General features: G+C 36.0%; 1 protein-coding gene and 1 long non-coding RNA gene across 2 annotated transcripts; one reads left to right on the top strand and one right to left on the bottom strand.

Annotated features, from left to right (window-relative positions):
- The first annotated feature begins 7,880 nt into the window (after positions 1–7,880).
- On the top strand, positions 7,881–10,091 carry LOC135155281 (putative ankyrin repeat protein RF_0381). The gene has a single exon (XM_064104220.1). The coding sequence runs from the start codon at positions 7,881–7,883 to the stop codon at positions 10,089–10,091; it is 2,211 nt and encodes a 736-aa protein (XP_063960290.1).
- A 4,761-nt stretch (positions 10,092–14,852) lies between these two features.
- LOC135154922 (uncharacterized) lies at positions 14,853–18,780 on the bottom strand. The gene is made up of 3 exons (XR_010294319.1): positions 18,677–18,780; positions 17,771–17,837; positions 14,853–17,283 (listed from the first exon to the last, which is right to left on the bottom strand). It is a non-coding gene; the product is annotated as an uncharacterized LOC135154922 (long non-coding RNA).
- Positions 18,781–22,617: the final 3,837 nt, after the last annotated feature.

Genomic DNA, 22,617 nt, shown 5'->3' on the forward strand with positions numbered 1-22,617 from the left:
ATATTTTCGATACCCATGGTTGCAAAAATAAAACATCTGATTGATTTGTTAGCCATCTTTAACTCCAAAATGGCTGCCATGATTCACAACTGCTTATTGAGAAATGATAATAAAGCCAAATGTTTGATAATATTGTGGCAATTTTAGGATATTTGCATTGTGATAACTTTATCTTTTCGCCTTTTTTTCTTAGCATGTATAGCAGAAACAAAACATGGACGCCACATTTACGACGGCAGCGATGACTTTGGCGGCGGCGAAGTCGCCGAAGTCATCATTAAATCTCAACCTAGGCTAGGTGTTTGGAATGTCATAACTTTTTGGGGTATAAGAATATATTTCATGAAACTTTGAATTTGACGAGACGGAAGACCAAAATGCAAGCTATTAAGAAAAGCATGAATACATGACCATTGATTGCCCTTGTTATATTAATGGCTAGAAGTAAAAATGGCAGAGGTAAAAATGGCAAAGGTGAAAACGGAAAAGGTATAAATGGCAGAGGTAAAAATGGCAGAGGTAAAAATGACAAAGGGAGAAATGGCTGAGGTAAAAATGGCAGAGGCAAATTTGCAAAGGTAAAAATGGCATAGGTATAAATGACAGCGGTAATAATGGCAGAGGTGATTAATGGCTAGAAGTAAAAATGGCAGAGGTAAAAATGGCAAAGGTGAAAACGGAAAAGGTATAAATGGCAGAGGTAAAAATGGCAGAGGTAAAAATGACAAAGGGAGAAATGGCTGAGGTAAAAATGGCATAGGTATAAATGACAGCGGTAATAATGGCAGAGGTAATTAATGGCAGAGGTAAAAATGACAGAGGTATAAATGGTCAGTCTTAAACCACTTACCAAAAAATCCAAAATCCCCTCCATGCATACGGTAGATTAAATAATAAAGGTTCTGAGAAGAAAATTGGAATTATAATGTTTGACTAATAGAAAGGGTAACATTTTTAAATGATACTGTAGATCTTCTGGATCAAATTGACAACACTTGATTTGGTATTTTTTTATATTTTTTACTGGACTTACAAGCACGGCCTTCTCATGTCAAATCGCTCTTCTAATATTCAAATTTGAAGCACACTTTGGATCCCAAGTATTATACTTAATTCATTACAGGGGAAATGCACACCGACATAAAGTTTATTGTACAAATAGCAGAAAATAATTAAAATTGTATCGGTGGGAGTTTTAGGGAATCCATCAAAGACTTAAAAAGCTATTAGAATTTTACATTTTAACGGTGACGTCATTTCCGAGCAGTTTTTCCAACATATGGTGTAATAAAAAATATAAATGAAAAGTCATTTTCTGAAAAAAAATTACAATGGTTTTTATTGTAGCTTAAGTATATCAAAATACAAATCATTTCACATCCGCTCCCGAAAGAATTATTTTGGCAATCATAAACCACTGATTAAAAAATTGAAAAGCATATATTTTGGTGCATAAAATACGGGGCAGCTGATAGTATATGACGTCACAGATCAAAAACGCAAACTTCTAATAACTTTCTTAATCTTTGATGGACTTTCCGCAAATAACCAATATATACTTTTCTGCTAATTTTAAAGTAAGCTATTTGTCAGGGTGAATTTCCACTTAAAAATAGATTGATAGAATGGTACCTAAGAAACATCTATAAATTTAAGTCCCCGATTGCTACACATTTCAAAATTCATGCGGTAACCGTTACCATAGAAACTAGTTTAGGAACCTGACATCCACTTGGACTAGGTGCAATGAGGCATTGCTTTTAAAAACTGAACACTGGTTGCTATTGTTATATCATTTACATTAAACTACATGCGTATCATATCAATATCTATAAGGATCCATTATGATGTTGAAATATAAAAAATTACTTTATTACAGAGCGTTTTGTTATTTTTCTGTTATCCAAGTTATGCAAGTGGTTCAAAGAAATTCCGAACTTGTCTATTTCAGGGTGTTAATGGTAGCACACATTGGTTTTTACATTAAAATTTGTTGGGTATGTATGGAATGAAGTGCTGTTCTGTTATACGAAGTGGCCAAGATAAATCCTTTCATCAATCACTAATTGAAATCATTTTGGCATGAAAATGTTTGAGTTTAATCATATCAACGATACAGTATAGACCCAAAGTGATGACAAATATCCATATAATATCTAATCAGTTCATAATACTCATTTCGTCGAGAGCAGTCTATTCAAGTTCAATAATTATGACTGATATTAACCAAAAAGGCTCTGTCTTCCTTGTTGATGTAGCATGTCATGATCTTTACCTCCGTCATTTATGCCTCTGCCATTTTTACCTCTGCTATTATTACCTCTGCTATTTTACCTCTGCCACTATTACCGCTGCCATTTTTACCTCTGCCATTATTACCTTTGCCATTATTACCTCTGCCGTTTTTACCTCTGCCATTATTACCTCTGCCATTATTACCTCTACCATTTTTACCTCTGCCATTTTTACCTCTGTCATTTTTACCTCTGCTATTTTTACCCGGCACCATATTAATTGACATTAATTGACCCTTTAAGCCAAGGATTAGACACTAAAATCGTATACCCCAGGCGGTTATTAAACAATTTATGTAAGTTTTTCGGTAACAACAGCCATTAAAGACTCCATTTTTGGAAGCCAGCATGGAATTTTTTAACATACTGGACCACTGACTGTCCTTGTAAATTGTCACAATTTACTACTGGACCCTTAAAGTCACCATTGATTAAATCCAAAATTAAGGGTGCTAAAATAGGTAACAGATGAATTGTGACTTTTTAGGCTATGGCAGCCATTTTGAACTCCATCTTGGATTTCCAGGTACCCAGGAGTGCTTATGTTTATTCTTACCTGTTTTGATAAACCTTTACCCCCCTTAACCATTAAATAGGCACCAAAAATGATTTCTAGGGTGGATAAAGAGTCGGTTATGTTAGTTTTCAGTGAATGGCGGTCATCTTGGACGCCATCTTGAAAAAAAACTAATTTCCCAGATGCGGATTTTGGTAGATCAGATAGTACCAACAGTTGAAAACCAAAAAGAGCATTAAATGGTGTAGAATGGCTGTCATTTTATTTTGACAAGTTGAGGGTTTTAACAACAAATTGTAGGTAGGCAATCGGCATATTTGGATTCAGGGCCCTCAAATCATGCTAAACCGCTCTTAATTCAGCATCAACGAATTTTAACTAAGGCAGTCTACTTTTTCTCAAACATGATCCTGACTATCAGACAATCGAGGTTGTCTTCAATTGGTAAATTGTTCCTGGATTTTTTGTTTATGTTCTACCTTTGATATATTACATACTGAATATGCTGGTTTTTCTTTGTTTCTTATTTGTTATCTGAACTGTATTATTGTTTAATTCTCTTCTCCTGTTTTTAAATTATGTAAGTCTACCTTTGGTATATGAAAAATGAACATGCTTGTGATATTTTCTTTGTTGTTTAAACTGTAAAACTGTAGAGGTGCTCTGGCAAAGTGGATAAGTCTTCGGAATTTGAACCACAAGGTCCGGGGTTCAAATCCCACCGCAGCACTAGCGTCCTTTGGCAAGGCGTTTATCTACATTTGCCACTCTCGACCCAGGTGTAGTAAATGGGTACCCGGTAGGAAGGAATTCCTTGAATGCTCGATGCGCCCGATCAGGGTAGCCGTGCTAAAGCCGGGGTAATAGTATGCAGCGCTTAGAAACATTTGTATTAAGCGCTATATAAATGTTGCATATTATTATTATTATTATTATAACAAAATTGTTTTGATTTAGTTTTGTGCACTTTATACATATGAAGGCGAAACCGAATGATAAGAAATGAGAGGATTTCCTTTCATTTAGTCTTAAAATGTGTTCTTTTTTACTGTCTCAGGGATAGTGTCTCGACTCAAAGGCTGGGGAAAATTGGAGTATACAAAGATTTATGGATCAACCTCATGAAATTATTGGATCATCCAAAGAGGTTTTACGACTTTCACCCTTCAATTTCACGCATGAATGAAGAACTTTGTTTACAATTATGACCATCCTACATTTGAAATTGACAATCTTGGGAAGGCACATCAGAAAAAACACAGATAGTTTCATTAATTTCATTTAAATATGCATGTAAGCAAAAACACGATTATATTAGTATAGACCTAGTATTAATACAATATTTCTTTGAAATCAGCAAAAGAATGTAGACCGAAGACTATATTATTAACATGTTAAATATTGCTTTCAAATGTCAATATTTCCAGCATTTTCGATACAATATGATTCAATTTAATGATGGTTTTTATTAAAACAGCAACGCATATCAGCCTGGTGGTTTGTTTACAATGTAGATGTAAAAATACATACACTGCATACATTTCCTGACATAAACAAACGAACAAAAAATGTACATTATGAAGAGATGAGGAAAAAGCCTTTAAGATGTAAGAACGCATAAGAATTAAAGTCAGCCCCTCAAACAAGTAAAATTAAGCGTGTTTGAAAATTGTCATTAATGTGTTTAATAATATCTGTAATTTGAACAGGGAACTTAAAGGTCATGCCCAGCCCAGAAAAATGTTGACTTGATTGAATGGAGAAAAATCAAACTATCATAATGCTGAAAATGTCATCAAAATCGGATGTAAAACAAGAAAGTTATGTCATTTTAAAGTTTTGCTTATTTTCCACAAAACAGTGATATGCACAACTCAGTGACATGCAAAGGAGACAGTGATGACTTTTTTTAATTGTTTGAATTATACAATATTTATATATATATATTTTTACAGATTCGACAATAAGGACCAACCTGACTGAACCATATATTATTAAACAATGCTAATTCCACATGTTTAGGGAGGAATTAATTGTTGTTTCACTTGACAATGAGAAGAAAATTAGAATACAAAAGAAATAGTGAGTGGATAACGTCATCAGTCTTCTCATTTGCATACCCACCAGGATGTGCATATAACTATTTTGTGAAATGAAGAAAAACTTTAAAATGACATAACTTTCCTTTTTTACATCCAATTTCGATGGTATTTTCAGTGTTTAGCTTGTTGGATATTTCTCTTTTTATTCAAATCATTTTTATGTTGGAGTGGACCGGTCCTCTAAGCAGCGATTTTTTTTCCACCCAGTTCTTAGAGTATAGTAGTAATTGCTGTGAGAACAAGCCGTGTAAAATCTTTCTTCCAAGCTCACGGGCAGGTCAGGTCGAGGCAACGAAGCGATGATGGGAAATCAAGTGTCACCAGGCCTTTAAACCTGATACCCTCTCCCTCAAAAAAGGCTTCTACAACATCAGACACCAGCCGCCTCTCAGAGTATAAAAGTTTATAATATCAACAATTTTCTGTATGTGTGGGGGGTGAGTTTGGGTGTGTGTATGTATCCACTACTAAAGCACGCCCGCTCTGTACATCAAACCACGATCTCTTATCAATACACGTTTATCATGAATGTTGAGCTTCTCCAAATCTCTCTATTTTTTCTAAATTTGCCTAAATTGCCTTAATATAATTTTGAATGGGCATTTATCACAAAGATTAATGACTATTTTGTACATAGTCTAACTACTTCAGACTCTGCGAATAGTGAAAACCAATGGTCTGTGCTTGTAGAATATTATCTGTACGTGGCAATGACCAGATGGCAGTAATACCTACGTCACATTTGTTCTACGCCCAGTCGAAAACAGCTGTTTCAACGTTTTTTTGTAATAGCTATATATAGGTGGTTTGAATAAAAAAAAAAATAATAGAACGTCTGTTTTTGACACGTCGTACGGCTACCGTAGAGCAAATGAGTGTGGTAATAGAATGATATAAGGTAGTATTGCACGCAGGTCTTGCGTGCATGACAAGGCTAATAAACAATTAGTTGAATTTCTATACAATTTTTGTTTTATGAAATCACGCTTGATCGGTCCTTAGATAGTCTCTATTGAAATTGAAAATATGTTTTGAACTTGGATTAGCATATTTTGTATTCATGGGCAGATATTTAATAGCTAATGCGGTAACAGGCGGCGTAACCCTGTATGTCACATGAACTCATAGCCAAACTACCATTTTTCGAAGTTTTTGTGAACAATTGTAATGAGTGAGTTTTCGCGCAACGACGTACAAGCTCTATTTCATCCATATCAAGAAATAGAATTCTGAATATAGAATTTCTTGATGTAATGAATCTGACCAATAACACTGGCAAACCCCCGGACAATTGTGCGTTCAATATGTGCTCAACACTGGCGTAATTAAATCCCGGGAGGGTAGGGACAGCCATCAGACACACACAACTAGACACGCACACACACACCCTCACCCACCCCTACACACCCCTATCCTATGAGCACGCTCAAATTATCTTGGCCTGTAAAAATTCCTGTGCTTGTTATTTAGATTCAATAAATCCACCACCTTTTTCCTTTTACCCCTCATATCCCCTAATTTGTAAAAAAAAATGAGGACAATTTCTCAAAGACTCCCTTAAAGGACAAGTCCACCCCAACAAAAATATGATTTGAATAAAAAGAGAAAAATCCAACAGGCATAACACTTAAAATTTTATCGAAATTGGATGTAAAATAAGAAAGTTATGACATTTCAAAGTTTCGCTTAATTTCACAAAATTGTTATATGTACATCCTGGTTGGTATGCAAATGAGGAAACTGATGACGTCATCCACTCACTATTTCTTTTGTATTTTACTATATGAAATATGAAATATTCTAATTTTCTCTTCATTTTCAAGTGAAACAATAAATTTCTCCCTGTAGATGTGGAATTAGCATTGTTTAATACTATATGGTTCAGTCAAGTTGATCCTTATTGTTAAATCTGTAAAAAAATGAAATATTGTATAATTCAAACAACAACAAAAAGACAAAAAATAGTGAGTGAGGGACATCATCGACTGTCTCATTTGCATGTCACTGATTTGTGCATATCACTGTTTTGTGAAAAATAAGCGAAACTTTTTAAAATGTCATTAGTTCCTAATTTTACATCCGATTTTGATGAAATTTTCAGCATTATGCTAGTTTAATTTTTCTCCATTTATTCAAATCAACATTTTTCTGGGGTGGACTTGACCTTTAAGTTTTCCTTAATAATATCAAATGACGTTAGATGTACAGGCCCTTTCAATCTCTTTACTTCACCGTACTTGTCCTCCTAAAAACAATTTAGCAGACGTACCATGACGAATTGCCCGCTCACTTCGCTCACACGTTAATATGCTTTATGCCATCAATTCAATTTTTTCAATTTATTTATTTCTATTTATTTGATTATTAATTTTTTTATTATTTTTTTTTGGGGGGGTGGGATGCACCCCTTTAAGATGCTGGATCGGGCGAGCGACAGACTACTCTAAACGTCATTCGTCATAACTATTATAACTTCCCCTGTTGTAGTGTGCGTCAAATTTCATTCATAATATACACCGTCAATCACATCGATGCTGGACTATATAGTCTTAACGTCGCTCGCTGCCATTCTAACTGCACGAAACTACATCCAGATGTTTGGGTATTATTATCCGAGATTTCTTTGGGAAGAACGGGTACATAACACATTTGTCTAAAACAAAGCTAACGAGTGCATGGACTGTACATGATTTTCATCGGAAGACATAGTGCTAAAGCATTACACCTGAATTGTCTCTACAGCACCCAAGTAAGCGACATTGGTTCACACATTGCTACACATGAAGTTTGTCACACGATTTACTGTTTTGCTGTGGTTGTAAAACTTTAGGGTAACTTGACAAACGTATCGTGGAAATAGAAGACGTCAGTCAACTAGCATCAATATCAGTATCTAGACCGAGTGAAGGAAATACCAAAGGGTGTTGACTTGCACACATATAAAAAGAAATGATAAAATTGTACACCATGATGGAAACGAAGACCTTTGGGGTCACACCACATTATCTAGCTGTTCCACAGAGAATTTCTGAATTACCCAAATCTATCGACAATCTTACAGCAAGTATGGTTAAAGAGAATACGGATGACTATTCTCCGTTACTAATGGCTGTAATGAATGGTCACCTTGGTGAAGTACAAAGCCTAGTCAGTCAAGGGGCGAACGTGAATCAGGGTACCGCTGAAGGCTGGACACCGTTAATGATTGCAGCAAAGACCGGCAGAGTGGAGATGTTGACATTTCTCATCGATCAAGGGGCTGAGATTAAAAAGTCTGTTACAAGACTGACTGCTTTACACTTTGCTGCTTTCCTTGGTCATCTTGATGCTATCAAATATCTGATCAGTCAAGGGGCTGATGTGGAGGAAGGAAATGAAAATGGTTGGACTGCATTTCACATTGCTGCCCTGAATGGTCATCTTGATGTCACCACATATCTGATCATTCAAGGGGCTGAGATAAACGAAGGAAATAATGATGGTGGGACCGCATTACACTATGCTGCTTTCAGTGGTCATCTTGATGTCACCAAATATCTGATGAGTCAAGGGGCTGAGATAAACAGAGGAAACAATAATGGTTGCAATGCATTACACTTTGCTGCTCAGAATGGCCATCTTGATGTCACCACATATTTGATCAGTCAAGGGGCCGAGATAAACGGAGGAAATAATAATGGTGGGACTGCATTACACAATGCTGCTTTTAATGGTCATCTTGATGTTATCAAATATCTGTTCAGTCAAGGGGGTGATGTGAAGAAAGGAGACAATGACGGCATGACTGCATTACACATTGCTGTTCTGAATGGTCATCTTGATGTCACCACATATCTGATCAGTCAAGGGGCTGAGGTGGAGAAAGGACTTAACAATGGTCGGACTGCATTACACTTGTCTGCTCAGAATGGCCATCTTGATGTAACTAAATATCTGATCAGTCAAGGGGCTGAGGTGAAGAAAGGAGATAATGAAGGTCTGACTGCATTACACATTGCTGTTCTGAATGGTCATCTTGATGTCACCACATATCTGATCAGTCAAGGGGCTGAGGTGAAGAAAGGACTTAACAATGGTCGGACTGCATTACACTTGTCTGCTCAGAATGGCCATCCTGATGTAACTAAATATCTGATCAGTCAAGGGGCTGAGGTGAATAAAGGAGAAAACAATGGTTGCACCGCATTACACTTTGCTGCTCAGAATGGCCATTTTGATGTCACCACATATTTGATCAGTCAAGGGGCCGAGATAAACGGAGGAAATGACAATGGTTGCACCGCATTACACTTTGCTGCTCAGAATGGCCATCTTGATGTCACCACATATTTGATCAGTCAAGGGGTCGAGATAAACGGAGGAAATAATAATGGTGGGACTGCATTACACAATGCTGCTTTTAATGGTCATCTTGATGTTATCAAATATCTGTTCAGTCAAGGGGGTGATGTGAAGAAAGGAGATAATAAAGGTTTTACTGCATTACACATTGCTGTTGAGAATGGTCATCTTGATGTCACTACATATCTGATCAGTCAAGGGGCTGAGGTGAATAAAGGAGATAGTGAAGGTCTGACTGCATTACACATTGCTGCTCTGAATAGTCATCTTGATGTAACCAGATATCTTATCAGTCAAGGGGCTGAGGTGAATAAAGGAACCAACAATGGTTCCACCGGATTACACTTTGCTGCACAGAATGGCCATCTTGATGTCACCACATATCTGATCAGTCAAGGGGCCGAGATAAACGGAGGAAATAATAATGGTGGGACTGCATTACACCATGTTGCTTTCAGTGGTGATCTTGATGTAACCAAATATCTCATCAGTCAAGGAGCTGAGGTGAATAAAATCGGAGACCGTGGTTGGACTGCATTACACATTGCTGCTTTGAGAGGCCACCTTGATGTATCCAAACATCTTGTCAGTCAAGGGGCTGCGGTGAACATGAGAGATGAAAGTCGTTGGGAACCTTCAGACCTCGCTCTTTTAGGGAATAATTTTGATGTTGTTAGATTTCTTAAACCTGAATATGCGAGTATTGAAAATCTCCGTCATCAGAAAAATGAACTTGTGTTACTTTTCGCGCTGGGAAAACTTCACAATACCGAGGTAAATGTTTGGCTTATAGAATCATTGTGGTGTTTAATCTGGTTACATCAGGGCAGAGAATGAAGGGAGAGTAGAGCCAGTTGGAGGGGCGATAACAATATCGAGCATTTAAGGGTGGCTTGTGCAGCAAAAATAAGAATTTGACACAATACATGTAAAATCTGCAATCAGAAGATGAGATGTTTAAATACTGCTGGTTCGTAATTTTTTTTCTTATTTATCAAATAGATCGATGAATACAATCTTATTTACTGTGTTGAAAAAAAAGAAAGCCGTAAATTGTATTTACAATATAATGGTTTTTATTTGTTATAATGTGTAAGAACTTACCTTCTTCAGAGTGATAATTCGACTAGACACAAAACAAGAAGGGTGTAGGCTGTGAATATAGACCAAATTTTTTTTTTGTTTATCTATAAAGAAGAAGAATCATTCTTTTCGGGCCATTTGTCTGGATTAAAAAATTGTAATATACATGTAGGTGAAACTTTTGATCCAAAACATGAAAGAAAATGATTATTTTCATGGAACAAATGTACTTGTTTTTAGACTTAATTTCTGTTTGAGCTCAAATGATTTTTAGATTATGATAAAGTTTTAATATAGAGAGTCAAAAGGGGCCGAAGCTTTCGATCCTAGCAGAATCTTCGTCGGAGGCAAAATGACAAACACATGAAGTGGAACAACCATAATATAGACCACAGACATACAACAGCAACACTAGAAACAAGGAGACAAAAGGGGCATTAGTGAGAAGAGATGACCAAAGAAAGTAAGTGTAAAAATAAACCTGTAAGAATGAAAGTATGTAAATATTTCCAAAAAGGAAAGTAAATGAAAAGAAAAAAAATATATATATACAAAAGGTGTAACTGATATAGTAATCCGCTGGGTGTGAGGGGGAATAAAACAGAAGACTATATATATAGCAAATAAAGAAGCTGATGCTGTATGAGAGAGGGGGTGTATTAAGAAAAAAAACATGGTGAACATGAAAATAAGCAAAATGAATAAGAGGTAAATCTAAGAGGTGGAGAGAAAAAAATGTAATAATAATTAGAATATCGTCTGAATAAGGGATGAAAAATTGGAGCTGAGCTTTTTTTTTTTTTATATATATAGTCTTCAGTTTTTTTCCCCTCACACCCAGCGGATTACTATATCAGTTACATCTTTTGTATATATATATTTTTTTTTTTCTTTTCATTTACTTTCCTTTTTGGAAATATTTACATACTTTCATTCTTACAGGTTTATTTTTACACTTACTTTCTTCTCTTAGTTTGTTTATTACTCCATCATACATACTTATGTCTTTTGCACATTATCGGTTGTTCCCCATTCTTTCCCTTTTCCCCACTCTTACACACCAGTTTATTATGCCTCTCTTTGTTACCTGTTTGACCCACCTCTCACTAATTCTCTTGTTATTCATCTCTTCCTCATACCCTTCATCACTGTTTTGTTCTAGATCCTGTTTGATGTTGCCTGCCTCACATCTTAATCCCTCTTGGCTTGAGGTCTTTCTTTGGCCTTACACCAACTTCCCTTTGTGTCTGCCCACTCCTTTTCTTTCATCCCCTTCATTAACCTGATTGGTCATCTCTTCTCACTAATGCCCCTTTTGTTTCCTTGTTTCTAGTGTTGCTGTTGTATGTCTGTGGTCTATATTATGGTTGTTCCACTTCATGTGTTTGTCATTTTGCCTCCGACGAAGATTCTGCTAGGATCGAAAGCATAGGCCCCTTTTGACTCTCTACTTTACTCCATTGGCTCTTTTTTTAGATAAGCAGTTTTCAGCAGCTTCTTTTTGCCAAAGTTTTAATATCTAATATCTAAGCTTTAATATGATATAGGTTTTATAAGAAGATGTATTTTAGATGGGCCAGCAGCCAGCTTTTGATAGGACAAGTACATTTAGCAGCTTAAAAACAAGAAAACTGCGCTCTGATTGGTCATGTAGAGACCACACTCCTACGCAAACTCCAATGTTCCCCACACTGGGCCTCTAGTCCAATCATTTTAGCCCACATTTTGACCAAACTTTGAACAAATTGCAACAATTTTTTTTTTCACCACAATGCATTTCTGTGAGGTCTCTAGTACAACATAATAAAAGTCCAAAACTATCCGAATATGGGAAAGGCATCTAATTTGCATAAATCCAAGATGGCTACAAAAATTAATTGATATGCCTTGTCATTAATATTTTTGTACATATAATTATGGGAAAATCTTGCAATGAATACGCTATTCACTATGATTAAGATATCATAAATCGATTGCAATCGTTTTCAGAACTATACGGTTACTATTTTTCGCAAAATGTGAGAATTTATGCCAAAATTACCATGTTTTCGGTTAAAAATTTGCATATGCGTTGATATATTTCTGTTTTATCAGTAGCATCAACAACTAATGTAAAATATCAGCATTCGACAAGAAAGGGGATATATCAACGAGAAAATCGATATGCTTCATAACAGTATTAATGTCTTAACTTGTTTAGATTAAGGGCAAATACATCCGAATGTATCATTCGATATTGCAATAAAGTGACACCAAAAACCAAAAGTCCATGTCTTAGTCACACTTTTGATATCGACTACAACACGATCGCTGACATGCCTTTGAAGAGAGTAAAATAGATTAAATCGGTCTTGCCTCGCCTCTGTTGGTGTGACTTACACGCGTAAATGCATGTGTGCGAATAGCGATAGAAAGGTGTACTTAGATTAAAATGTGGACAAAGGGCTTTTTCTACATTTTACAGCAACTTTTATGTTAATGAAATCTCTTGGAAAAGTTAGAGAATACATTGCTCTGCATGCTGCATGCAATTACGTTCAAAACATTAAAGCATAGTCCCGCAATAGCCTGTCGAAGTTACCCCCTTATCCGTAGCTCAACTATTAAAATATCGTGCTTTTTGGAGCTCCCAATGTGACAAAGTGGTGTTTTGCTACAGAGAAAAACAACTTTTATTGTCTTGAAATCACTTGAAGGCAAAAGACACAAAAGGCGTTTCATCTTCGCAGTAAACCACTTTTATTGTTATTTATTTAAGCACTTTGGGATGAAAAAATATATTTTCCTCTATTAGCTCAATATAAAGAAATGCTGGTACGGCAAAGCCTATCCCCTACGGGGTTTGCTAAAGTCACTCGCCCCTTTTCCATATTTTGCCTATTTATGGAAAATTCTACCAATTCGGAGCCCTCATTGATGCAAAAGATGTTTCTGCTATTATGTAAGCCACTTTTATTGTTTCGTAACCTCTAGGAGATAAAAAAAGATGTTCCTCTATCAGCTACATATAAAGAAGTGCTGGCTCAGCAAAGCCTATACCCCCTCAGAGGTTCCCGAAGTCTCCCACAATTTTTTGCCTATTTTCCCTCCTTATTAATTTATAATTTATGGGGAAATCTGCCAATTTGGAGCCCCAATTGAAGCAAAACATTGGCCCGAATTCACAAAGGTGGACTCTGCAAAATCCACGGATTTTAGAATCCGTGGATTTTTTAGTCCATGGATTCTGGAAAATCCACGGATTCTGCAGTTTGTGATTCACCAACGGTGGACTCAAAAATCCGCGGATTCCACCAGACCCACGGTTGAGTCCAAGGATTCAACCCTGGACTCGACCAAATCCATCGATTCAACCATGGGTTTTCAATCAAATTTAGGGATTTCCCCTTTTTGAGACTGCACTGAGCATGCTCAGTGTCATAAAAACATAAACATATGCAGCATATACACAATAAACCAAAATATATTATTCTAAAATAAATGCTTGCTGGTATTGGACCCCCCCCCCATTTCCCAAAAATTATGTTTGCTGGCATTGGTTGTGTATCTTTGCACACACACAGACACACACACACAAAATAGGAGCACATCATCAGCTAGCTGCACTTGATCAACCGGCCTTGAAGTGGCAGAAAGAAGAAATTCATTATTTAATCGAGTTAATCTCAGATAGACAGGATAAGATATGTTACTGAGAAACTAATCTTTTTTACAGCAACCAATTCCACATCACTAAAGCACCACTGGATCCATATATAAGAACAAGGTAATCACTGATTGCCAATTCACTTTGAATCACACCATGATCATGATACAATCAGGTAATTAATCATGACTAACATTATCAGACATTCCAATCCTTTATAAACATCATCACCTAATTTAAAATATCAAAACATTAGGCCTATATTCGATTTTGACACACAAAACATACCATCACTATGATCACTCTTACCAATGGGAATAATATCTGGAATAATTCAAAGCACAATTGATTCAATTTGATGACTAAAATTTAATATATTATTTTGTCACATTTTCCACACATGAATATTAAACCACACTTTACATTATTCAACTATGATTACATAGATTATGACTGTTAAAACTAATTTTTCTGCAAGTCGAGTGACATGCATGTAAAAATTAATTTCTTAAAATTCAAATACATCATGCTATCATGGAATTAAATATTTTTTGGGTTTTGGTCAATAATTTTTAGCAGCAATGCATCACCTCGAAAGAGGAGCTTGGAAAATTGTCCCCAAGGCATCAACAGAGCTCGTGTGACAAAAGAGGAAGAATATGAAAATAAAATGGATATTGCCAATGCTGAACATGCTATCAAGATGGACATTTTTTCTTTTCAGAAATGTATTGAAGCAGCAAAAAACAGAGAAGCCATTGGCTTCCCTAATTCCGAGGATTGATTTATAAAATATCAATAATGGTCTATCCATGCATGTACACATATTCTGTTAATATTTGAATTTAATGAAAAATTATAATCCAATAATATAAACTCCTCAAAGAAGTTTGGAAATCTGACTTTGATCGATAATCCATCCTCGGACTATACCAATGTGTAATTAATATCAATGAATAGACCATTTGATTTTCTTTAAAATGATAACCTACATGATATGATTATGGTTCACATGGAGGTGCAGTGCCTTGAAATGTGGGATAAGGTCAAAATTCAAAAGTTGCAAAATGACACAATATTGAAAGTCACTGTTCTTTTTTTATTTATGATGAGTGGGTTTCTCATCGGTTTCTTTTGATTGTTTTCATGCACCTTAACATCAACATTAACATGGAATCAAACACACCTCTGCACAAGCAAACACATAACAAACAAACAAACATAGGTATTTCAAACCACGACTCAAACCATGTTATCTCACAGTACCATTACAACAGAAGCAGGGGCTAGATTTGACTGGATTTTTATCTGTATTGACACAGAAAAAAGAATCATGTTCTGTATTGACCCTTCATGACTATTTCTGCTCGTTTTGCAGCTTTCAATTCAGACCTCATCCAACACTTTTGAATCCTGCTCTTTTTACAATGGCATAATCATAACAAGCATGGTATCATTTTAAAGAGAATTAAATGGTCTTTTAAATGATGTAAAATATGCATTGTATAAAATTGGGAGTTGGGAGAAATTAATGGCCAAACACAGATTTCCAAACCTTTTTTGAGGGATTTATATTGTTCAGTGCATCCAAGAAAAAACTAATTTGGCATCCAAGAAAAAACTAATTTGGCCGGGGGGGGGGGGGGTATCTGAATTTCAAAAAGAAAATCACATGTCTAAAAAGTTCAATATCTGCTCTTTTATTTGATACCTTAATCACAAAAAATAGTCAAGAAGTTTCATTAAATAAACGTGTTTTCACCGGTTTCCCACAGGAGCTATCACATAGTTAAAAAAGACTGAATGCATGGCTGATCGTCAACAAAACGGAGTGTCGAGTGAGTTTAAACGCTAGCCTGTAAACCCTCTTCATTTTATGAAATTATTGAAATTCAAGCCTTATTTAAAATAACCAGAACTTTGTTATTTCTTGACCATTTTCTGTAATTGAAGTATCAAATTACAGAACAGATATTAAACTTTTTAAAAACGTGCTTTTCTTTTTGAAACCCAGATAGAGCCCGCCAAATGACTTTTGGGTATCCCCTTTTCAAATTGTTTTGCTCACTCATGCGTGAATGAGAAATAATCTAAGTAATTTTAGATGAAAGAGGAGATTTACAATGGTAGGTCATTTGTCTATTGTATTTGTGATTAAGTTATTATAAATCATCGATAAATCTCGGTTTCGTTTTTTCTGGGACGCACTGCATAAACAATATTGCAGGTTATATTAAATACTTACAGCTAAAGAAATTACAAAAGTCCTTGATTTGCCGATGTGGTTGGGAAATTATAGAGAATTCATTTGAATATTGATATCATAGAAACTTTATATAGATATCTATTCATAAATTAGGAATTATGTTGTAATTGATGAAATTGTACTAGAAAGACTGAGAAAAACAATTATAGTATACAGTACCTGACTCATTATCAATATTCATGAAAACTATAGGGCAATACATTTTAAATGTCCAGCTCAGATGTCAAATATGGGTAATAATAAATTATATTTATGTTATTAATATACACATATTCTTCACTCTCTATGATGATTAAGTATTTATTGAATATTGATATCTGACTTCGGCATCAATTGAAAAATACATGAAGAGCATGACAGTAAGAAAGTGAGTATTCATTTTTAAAGTAAACCTAATAGGAGAAGGATCTGGTCTTTGTCTGAATGATTTTCACACTAAACTTAAAGAAATACAATGGAATTATAAGATTTTGTATATATCAAACACAAGTATCAAAAGACTCACTTAGATTCTCAGTCTGTAGCGTCTAATGTCTAGATAATAAATTTGTAAGGAAAATGCTCAAGAGCATATTTAAAGGACAAATAAAAACTGTACAGTACATTACAAAGAGAGGATGCGAAATAAAACAATCTAAATTTCAATGCTTAAAAAAGTCAATGACCGCTATTATATTTAGTGACATTGGAATGATGATAGGAGTACAAGTCACATTATCGACCCTTTCCCAAAAGTTCAGACTGGCATAACAGAGTATACATTTATATTAAAAATGCAATCTGCACAGTGACAGAATACCTGTTCTTCCGGTTAAGGAAGTACAGGGCTTGTTCCCCAACAGGACTCCTAATGTAGACGTGAGTCCTATCGATGGCACATATGGCAACAGGTAGAGGTTCACTACATTCTGTATTCCTCCTCAGATCACCCTCAAGCATGTTGATGAGATGGAGTGCAGTGATACCGCATTCGAAAGGCTTCATCCATGTACAACTCAAAAGGAATCCAGTCAGGGTCTGGGCCAATTGGCTATCTGTGTATACATGAAAAAGAATTAGAGAAGATAAACATGGAAAAAAAAAACAGTAATTCAAGATTCCCTGAACAATAAGTAAGGTTTGCAAACATTCAGCCCCCCCCCCTAGTCTTCTTAGGTACCGTATGGAAATAGCCCAGTCTATTTAGGATTAAGTTTGTTTTTTCTTTTCCTAATTTTTTTACATTAATATACACTGTATGCATTGCATACATCAAGTCACATGTTTCAAATAATCTGCTGCTTTAATTGCCGTACTCCTTTCATTCATTTTGACTCCATCCATTTTTTATATCTTAGATGAAAATTGTCACTGCTTGTGCAAGTAGGAATGAAAATTTGCCATGTTGGTTTCATCACCAGTGCTTCAACCAACATCACCTTCATATTTAGAAACAATTCATAATTTGTCAGTTATAAAAAAGGGTAATATTTTGCAATAAGCACTGCATCAGTTTATTGTTCAATCGAAACAAAAGCTTACCTCTCCGAGCCTGTTGACATGATCAAGATGCATTAAATGAGCATGGTGATTTTCTGCCATTTTTGTTCTGCATAGAAAATGAAATTGACATAGGCCTAGGGTTAAGTTTCAATGGCAAAGAAAATAGTCATAAGAAAGATGAGCATGAGACTAGAATGAGATTCAGACATTGAGATTACAGTTTGACAAAATTCTCTCAAATCTGTATTCTGAAAATTGTCCCATCTTTGCTAAAATAAAAATACATGACTGCTCTCCCAAATTTATTTTTTTGAAACGATTCATCGTCTCAAATGAAATCTTTAAAATTGCTGAAAAGACTAGCCTGGAGAGTAGTAATCAGTCTAGGCCTACGTAGTCATAGCCGGCCCGTAGGCATACTCATGACTATCGTGACCATGGATAGTACTAACTGAAATTCTGTCAGTTCTGAATCTGATTATCATTCTGACAAATCTGAGAGTGAGATTTGAGTGCACCGTAGACGTAGTACCGGTATAGTACGGTACCAGTACTAATACAACTTGACTGATTTTTACTCTCCAGGAGCCTTCAGGCGTGCAGGCTAGAGTAGGATAGACCATGTAGATCTAAGAAAATCCAGCGACAGGGTCAGGAGGAATAGAAATTTAGGAAGAACCGAGTGAAAAGAGGAAAAAGTCAAGGGTCTAATCGTCTAACATCAACGAGAACGTCCAGCCGTGTCACAGTCAGAGCTCGCGAAAGACAAACACAGAAATGTACTTATGGGGCTACACAGAACCATTTCCGCGAGAAATCTTTTCACTAACTCGATTCTCATTACCGTATCCATTTATGACATAAATTCGGATATTACTTCACAAATCAATGCATAAAAAGTTACAAAAAATATTGCTCATCAAAAAAATATGTCAAATTGCTCACAATTTCCACGGAGCTCGGTCAAGCATGTATTTTCTCCACCACTTTCACGTCCAGTCTTCCACTTTGAATTTTGCTGCCAAATCATCGCCCAGCGGTTGTTGTCTGCACAAAAATGTACCCAAATGCTGCGCTGTGATTGGCCAATGCGCCTAAAATCCACGGATTCTGTGGAGTCCACTGTTTCAGACCACCCCAAACAGTTGACTCGAAATCGTGACGTAATAGACTCGATTGAATCCGTGGATTCGGTCGAGTCCACCTTTGTGAATCACAAAAGCGAATCCGTGGACTGTGGATCCTGCAAAATCCGTGGATTCATCCGTGGATTTTGCAGAATCCACCCTTGTGAATTCGGGCCATTGTTTCTGCTCTATAGCAAACCTCTTTCATTGTTTCGTAACCACTTGGAAATAAAAAAATAGATTTTCCTCTAACAGCTACATATAAAGAAGTGCTGGCTCAGCAAAGCCTACCCCCTCATCTCCCCACCCATTTTGCTTATTTCCCCTCTTTATTAAAACAAAACCGCAGCTTTTGACCCCCCCCCCCATTCAGGCAAAGGGCATTTCTGCTACATGGTTAAGTCATTTGTATTAGTTGAAACCACTTAAAGATGAACAGGTTTCGGCTATAGGTGCATCGACCCCTCCCCTCTTCAACGGCTCCAAATTGACAGATTTTCCCCTAAATTTGCAAATTACGGAAAATGGGTGAGTGCCTTCGGTAGTTCAATAGTAGTATAATAGGATGTGGCAGGTCTAATAGCTACATCTCATTTTTCTCTTGAACTCTGAGATCGAGTAGGCAGAAAATGTCTTTAGTTTGGTGTACAACGTCAAGTGACTAGCATATGATAGTTTCCTTGCCTAGACTCTTTCATGATAAACAATAAATACAGTCAAATCAGAATCGAATTTATGCATTTAATGTTAATAGTAACAATGTTCTTGTAGTATAAATCTTTGCTTACTGATATGTATCATGTTTATGATATAGCTATAATTTGATGAGGTCAATGTATACATAGTATCGAGTCCGGAATCGATATGGTTTGCAATTGGGTCTGAGTACATAGTACTGCTACGTAGTACTGCTACGTAAACTAAATGAGCTAATATGACCAAAACTAACCATTATGTTTATGCAAATTAGAACACTTTCCCCTATTCGGATTTTCTGGGACTTTTAGTATGGTCTTCTATGGACCTCAAAGAAATGTTCTGCATTGAAATAAATTCTGTTGCAATTTGTTACAAGTAAAAGTTAAAATGACTGGACTACTCTGCAAGGTCACACTCACCATGTGGCAATCTCTTCAAATTACCCGCGCCTGTTGTTTTGATAACACTAGTCAACCAATCAGTGGCGAAGACGCGTTGTTAGCGTACCAGAACGCTAACATTAGGGACAGTCACACCTTTCACGGGCGACCACTGCTAGACGCATTGTTTCCACACAGACATCTAAAAGTAGGCCAACTGGTATCGATAAACTCACAGAAGCTTAGTCGAATTCCTAATAATCTAACAATAAAAGGCTTAGCAGAAGCTAACAGTGGCGCTAATGTTAATACAAATCACTACCAGTGCCATGGGCACCAATAGTGATGATGTTAGTGAATAATTTCTCTCTTTAAAACTTGTCTCCCTTTCTTATACCAAGTAATTTATAATATACCTCGACCGAAAAAAAGGGGTATTCTGGGCCCAACAAAAATCAGGTCGCCCCCCCCAAAACGTCCCCAAAAAGAAAAAAAAGGGGGGAAAAGAGAGGAGAAAAGGAAAAGCGAAGAGAGGAAAGGGAAGAAAGGTAGCTTTGTGGGTTTTTCTTTTTATTCTTTATTTTTTTTCTAAAAAAAGAAACTCCGTGACTCTTGCTCTAAATTTATATATAAGAATTTTGCTTCCGCGCTGCGTGCGGTTAAATGACAATATTGCAGTTCTCCTTTGTTTCCCTCACCCTTTCTCTAACCCTGTTTTTCCACCTCAGCTATATGTGTTTCTTTCCCGTTAAAATTCAATAGGTCCATGATTAGAGTAAGGTTAGGCCGAAGTATATGAATTTTTTTTTTTTTTTTAAATTGATCGCGCAACTTCTGGTCGGGTCGGCTCCGGGCGGGTAAAATCTTTATCTCAATTTCTGCCGTCACCTCCATATAGGCAACTTCTCCCGCTTTTCAGCTCATTACTAAACAACCATAATTTGGGGGCAAACAAAAGAGGAAGGTATAAAATTCGTGTCGTATTAAATAAAAAAGTGCAATATTTTTTTATCAAATTCTATTCAACTTCATGTCATTTCCCTGCACATTCATCTCCTGTCCTGTTTTGCGCCCTCAGTTTGAAATTTTGAATGACACTTAAGTTTCTTTATCATTCAAAGTGAAGCGCATCAGGATAAGTGAAATAAATTATACATCATCGTGTTTTATATAATTTCAATAATCACAGAAGTTTCAACTTTTTGCGCACTATTTTCCTTGTAATGAAGTTCAATAATCTTAGAAAATTAACTGAATTAGAGATATCTGCATTTGATGAAACGTCCGCCCGTTTGAAATTTCAGAGTTTCATTGCTCTTAGCGGGGAGGAATATCTTCCTCCCGGCATATATCCTTCTTCTCCTCTGTTTTGCGAGTTAAGATATGCACTGTCGCTAAATTGTTTGTAATCAAATCTGATCTTTCCAAGGGAAGTATTCGATATAACTTAGAAAATAACCTTTTCTCGGGACCATTTTCTTTTTAAAAAAATTGAAAAAAATGCTTTAGCTTCCGCGCTTTGCGCGGGGTTAATATTATTTTAATTTCCTCCATTTTATCCCTTTTTTGTTCGTTTTACAATCAAGGTTCAAAATCACAATATAGTCAAATGAATTGGAGCTGATGTAGGTACTAGAGACAAGGGAGGCGGCTCCTTTTTATTTCAATTTATGAAACACCGAAAGCTTCGCGCTTCGCAAGGGAGGGGGAAACTCCCCCTCCCTGCACCCACCCCCTAGGGAGCGCGCTTCGCGCGCTCTGTAAGTGTTGGCACGCTTCGCGTGCATTTACCGCCCCCTCCAAAATGAAATCCTGGCTACGCGGTTGCCAACAATATATGAATAAATTGAGTAAAATTAGATGAGCAAATTGCTGAAAATTCATCAAAATCTGATAAAAAATAACAAAATTCTTGACTATTAAAAATTAAACACTTTTTTGCAACTGATATTACTGAGCAGCATGTGGCCATGAATATGCAATAAATGGAACGATGTAATGCCATATCTTCTAGCTCTTTCCCCTTTTTCTGATTTTATTGAAAGTTTGAAATGAACTCGTAATTGTCTTAAATGTATGTAGGTCGCCCGAGTAACAAAATGATGATCTTTGAAGCAATATTCTGTGTGGACAAAATTTAAACCCAATTTTGTATGATATAACAGACCCTCATTGTATATTTCTGGAGACATGAATGTAAATTTCAGCGAAATAGGGCCTAATGCAAAATTTTAAGAAACCATATTTTTTTCCTACTCATTTCCAATTTTTATCAATTTGTCAGTGTTTTGCTTGTCTCACTTTACTGTTCTAACCGTATTATTTTCTTCAGCCTGGAGTACCCTTTTAGGAATAGGTATATAGCGGGGGGGGGGGGGGGGTGCTGATTAGTGCCAAGATAAATGATCCTTTTCAAAGATTTTTTTCTTCCAAGATATATCATTTATTTAGATGTGTGAAGACATTTTTTATGAATAGACCCTACATTAGAAAGAAGAAAAATAGCTGATGAAATTTATCGCATGATAACTTTTTATTGGCAAGTACTCTATAATGAGCATGATGAGTGAAGTCTGCGAAGAGCATTTGCAAACAAAAGAAACTGATGAAAAGTGGGATTGCATTTTTTTGTACAGAATCTCCATCGTAATATCATAATAGTCAAATTTTTTAAATATTT

Source organism: Lytechinus pictus, chromosome 8, assembly GCF_037042905.1.
Source record: "Lytechinus pictus isolate F3 Inbred chromosome 8, Lp3.0, whole genome shotgun sequence".
Classification (NCBI taxonomy): domain Eukaryota; kingdom Metazoa; phylum Echinodermata; class Echinoidea; order Temnopleuroida; family Toxopneustidae; genus Lytechinus; species Lytechinus pictus.

Excerpts from the sequence above, each read along its gene's own strand:
- LOC135155281 (XM_064104220.1), top strand. The coding sequence starts at position 7,881 with ATGATGGAAACGAAGACCTTTGGGGTCACACCACATTATCTAGCTGTT.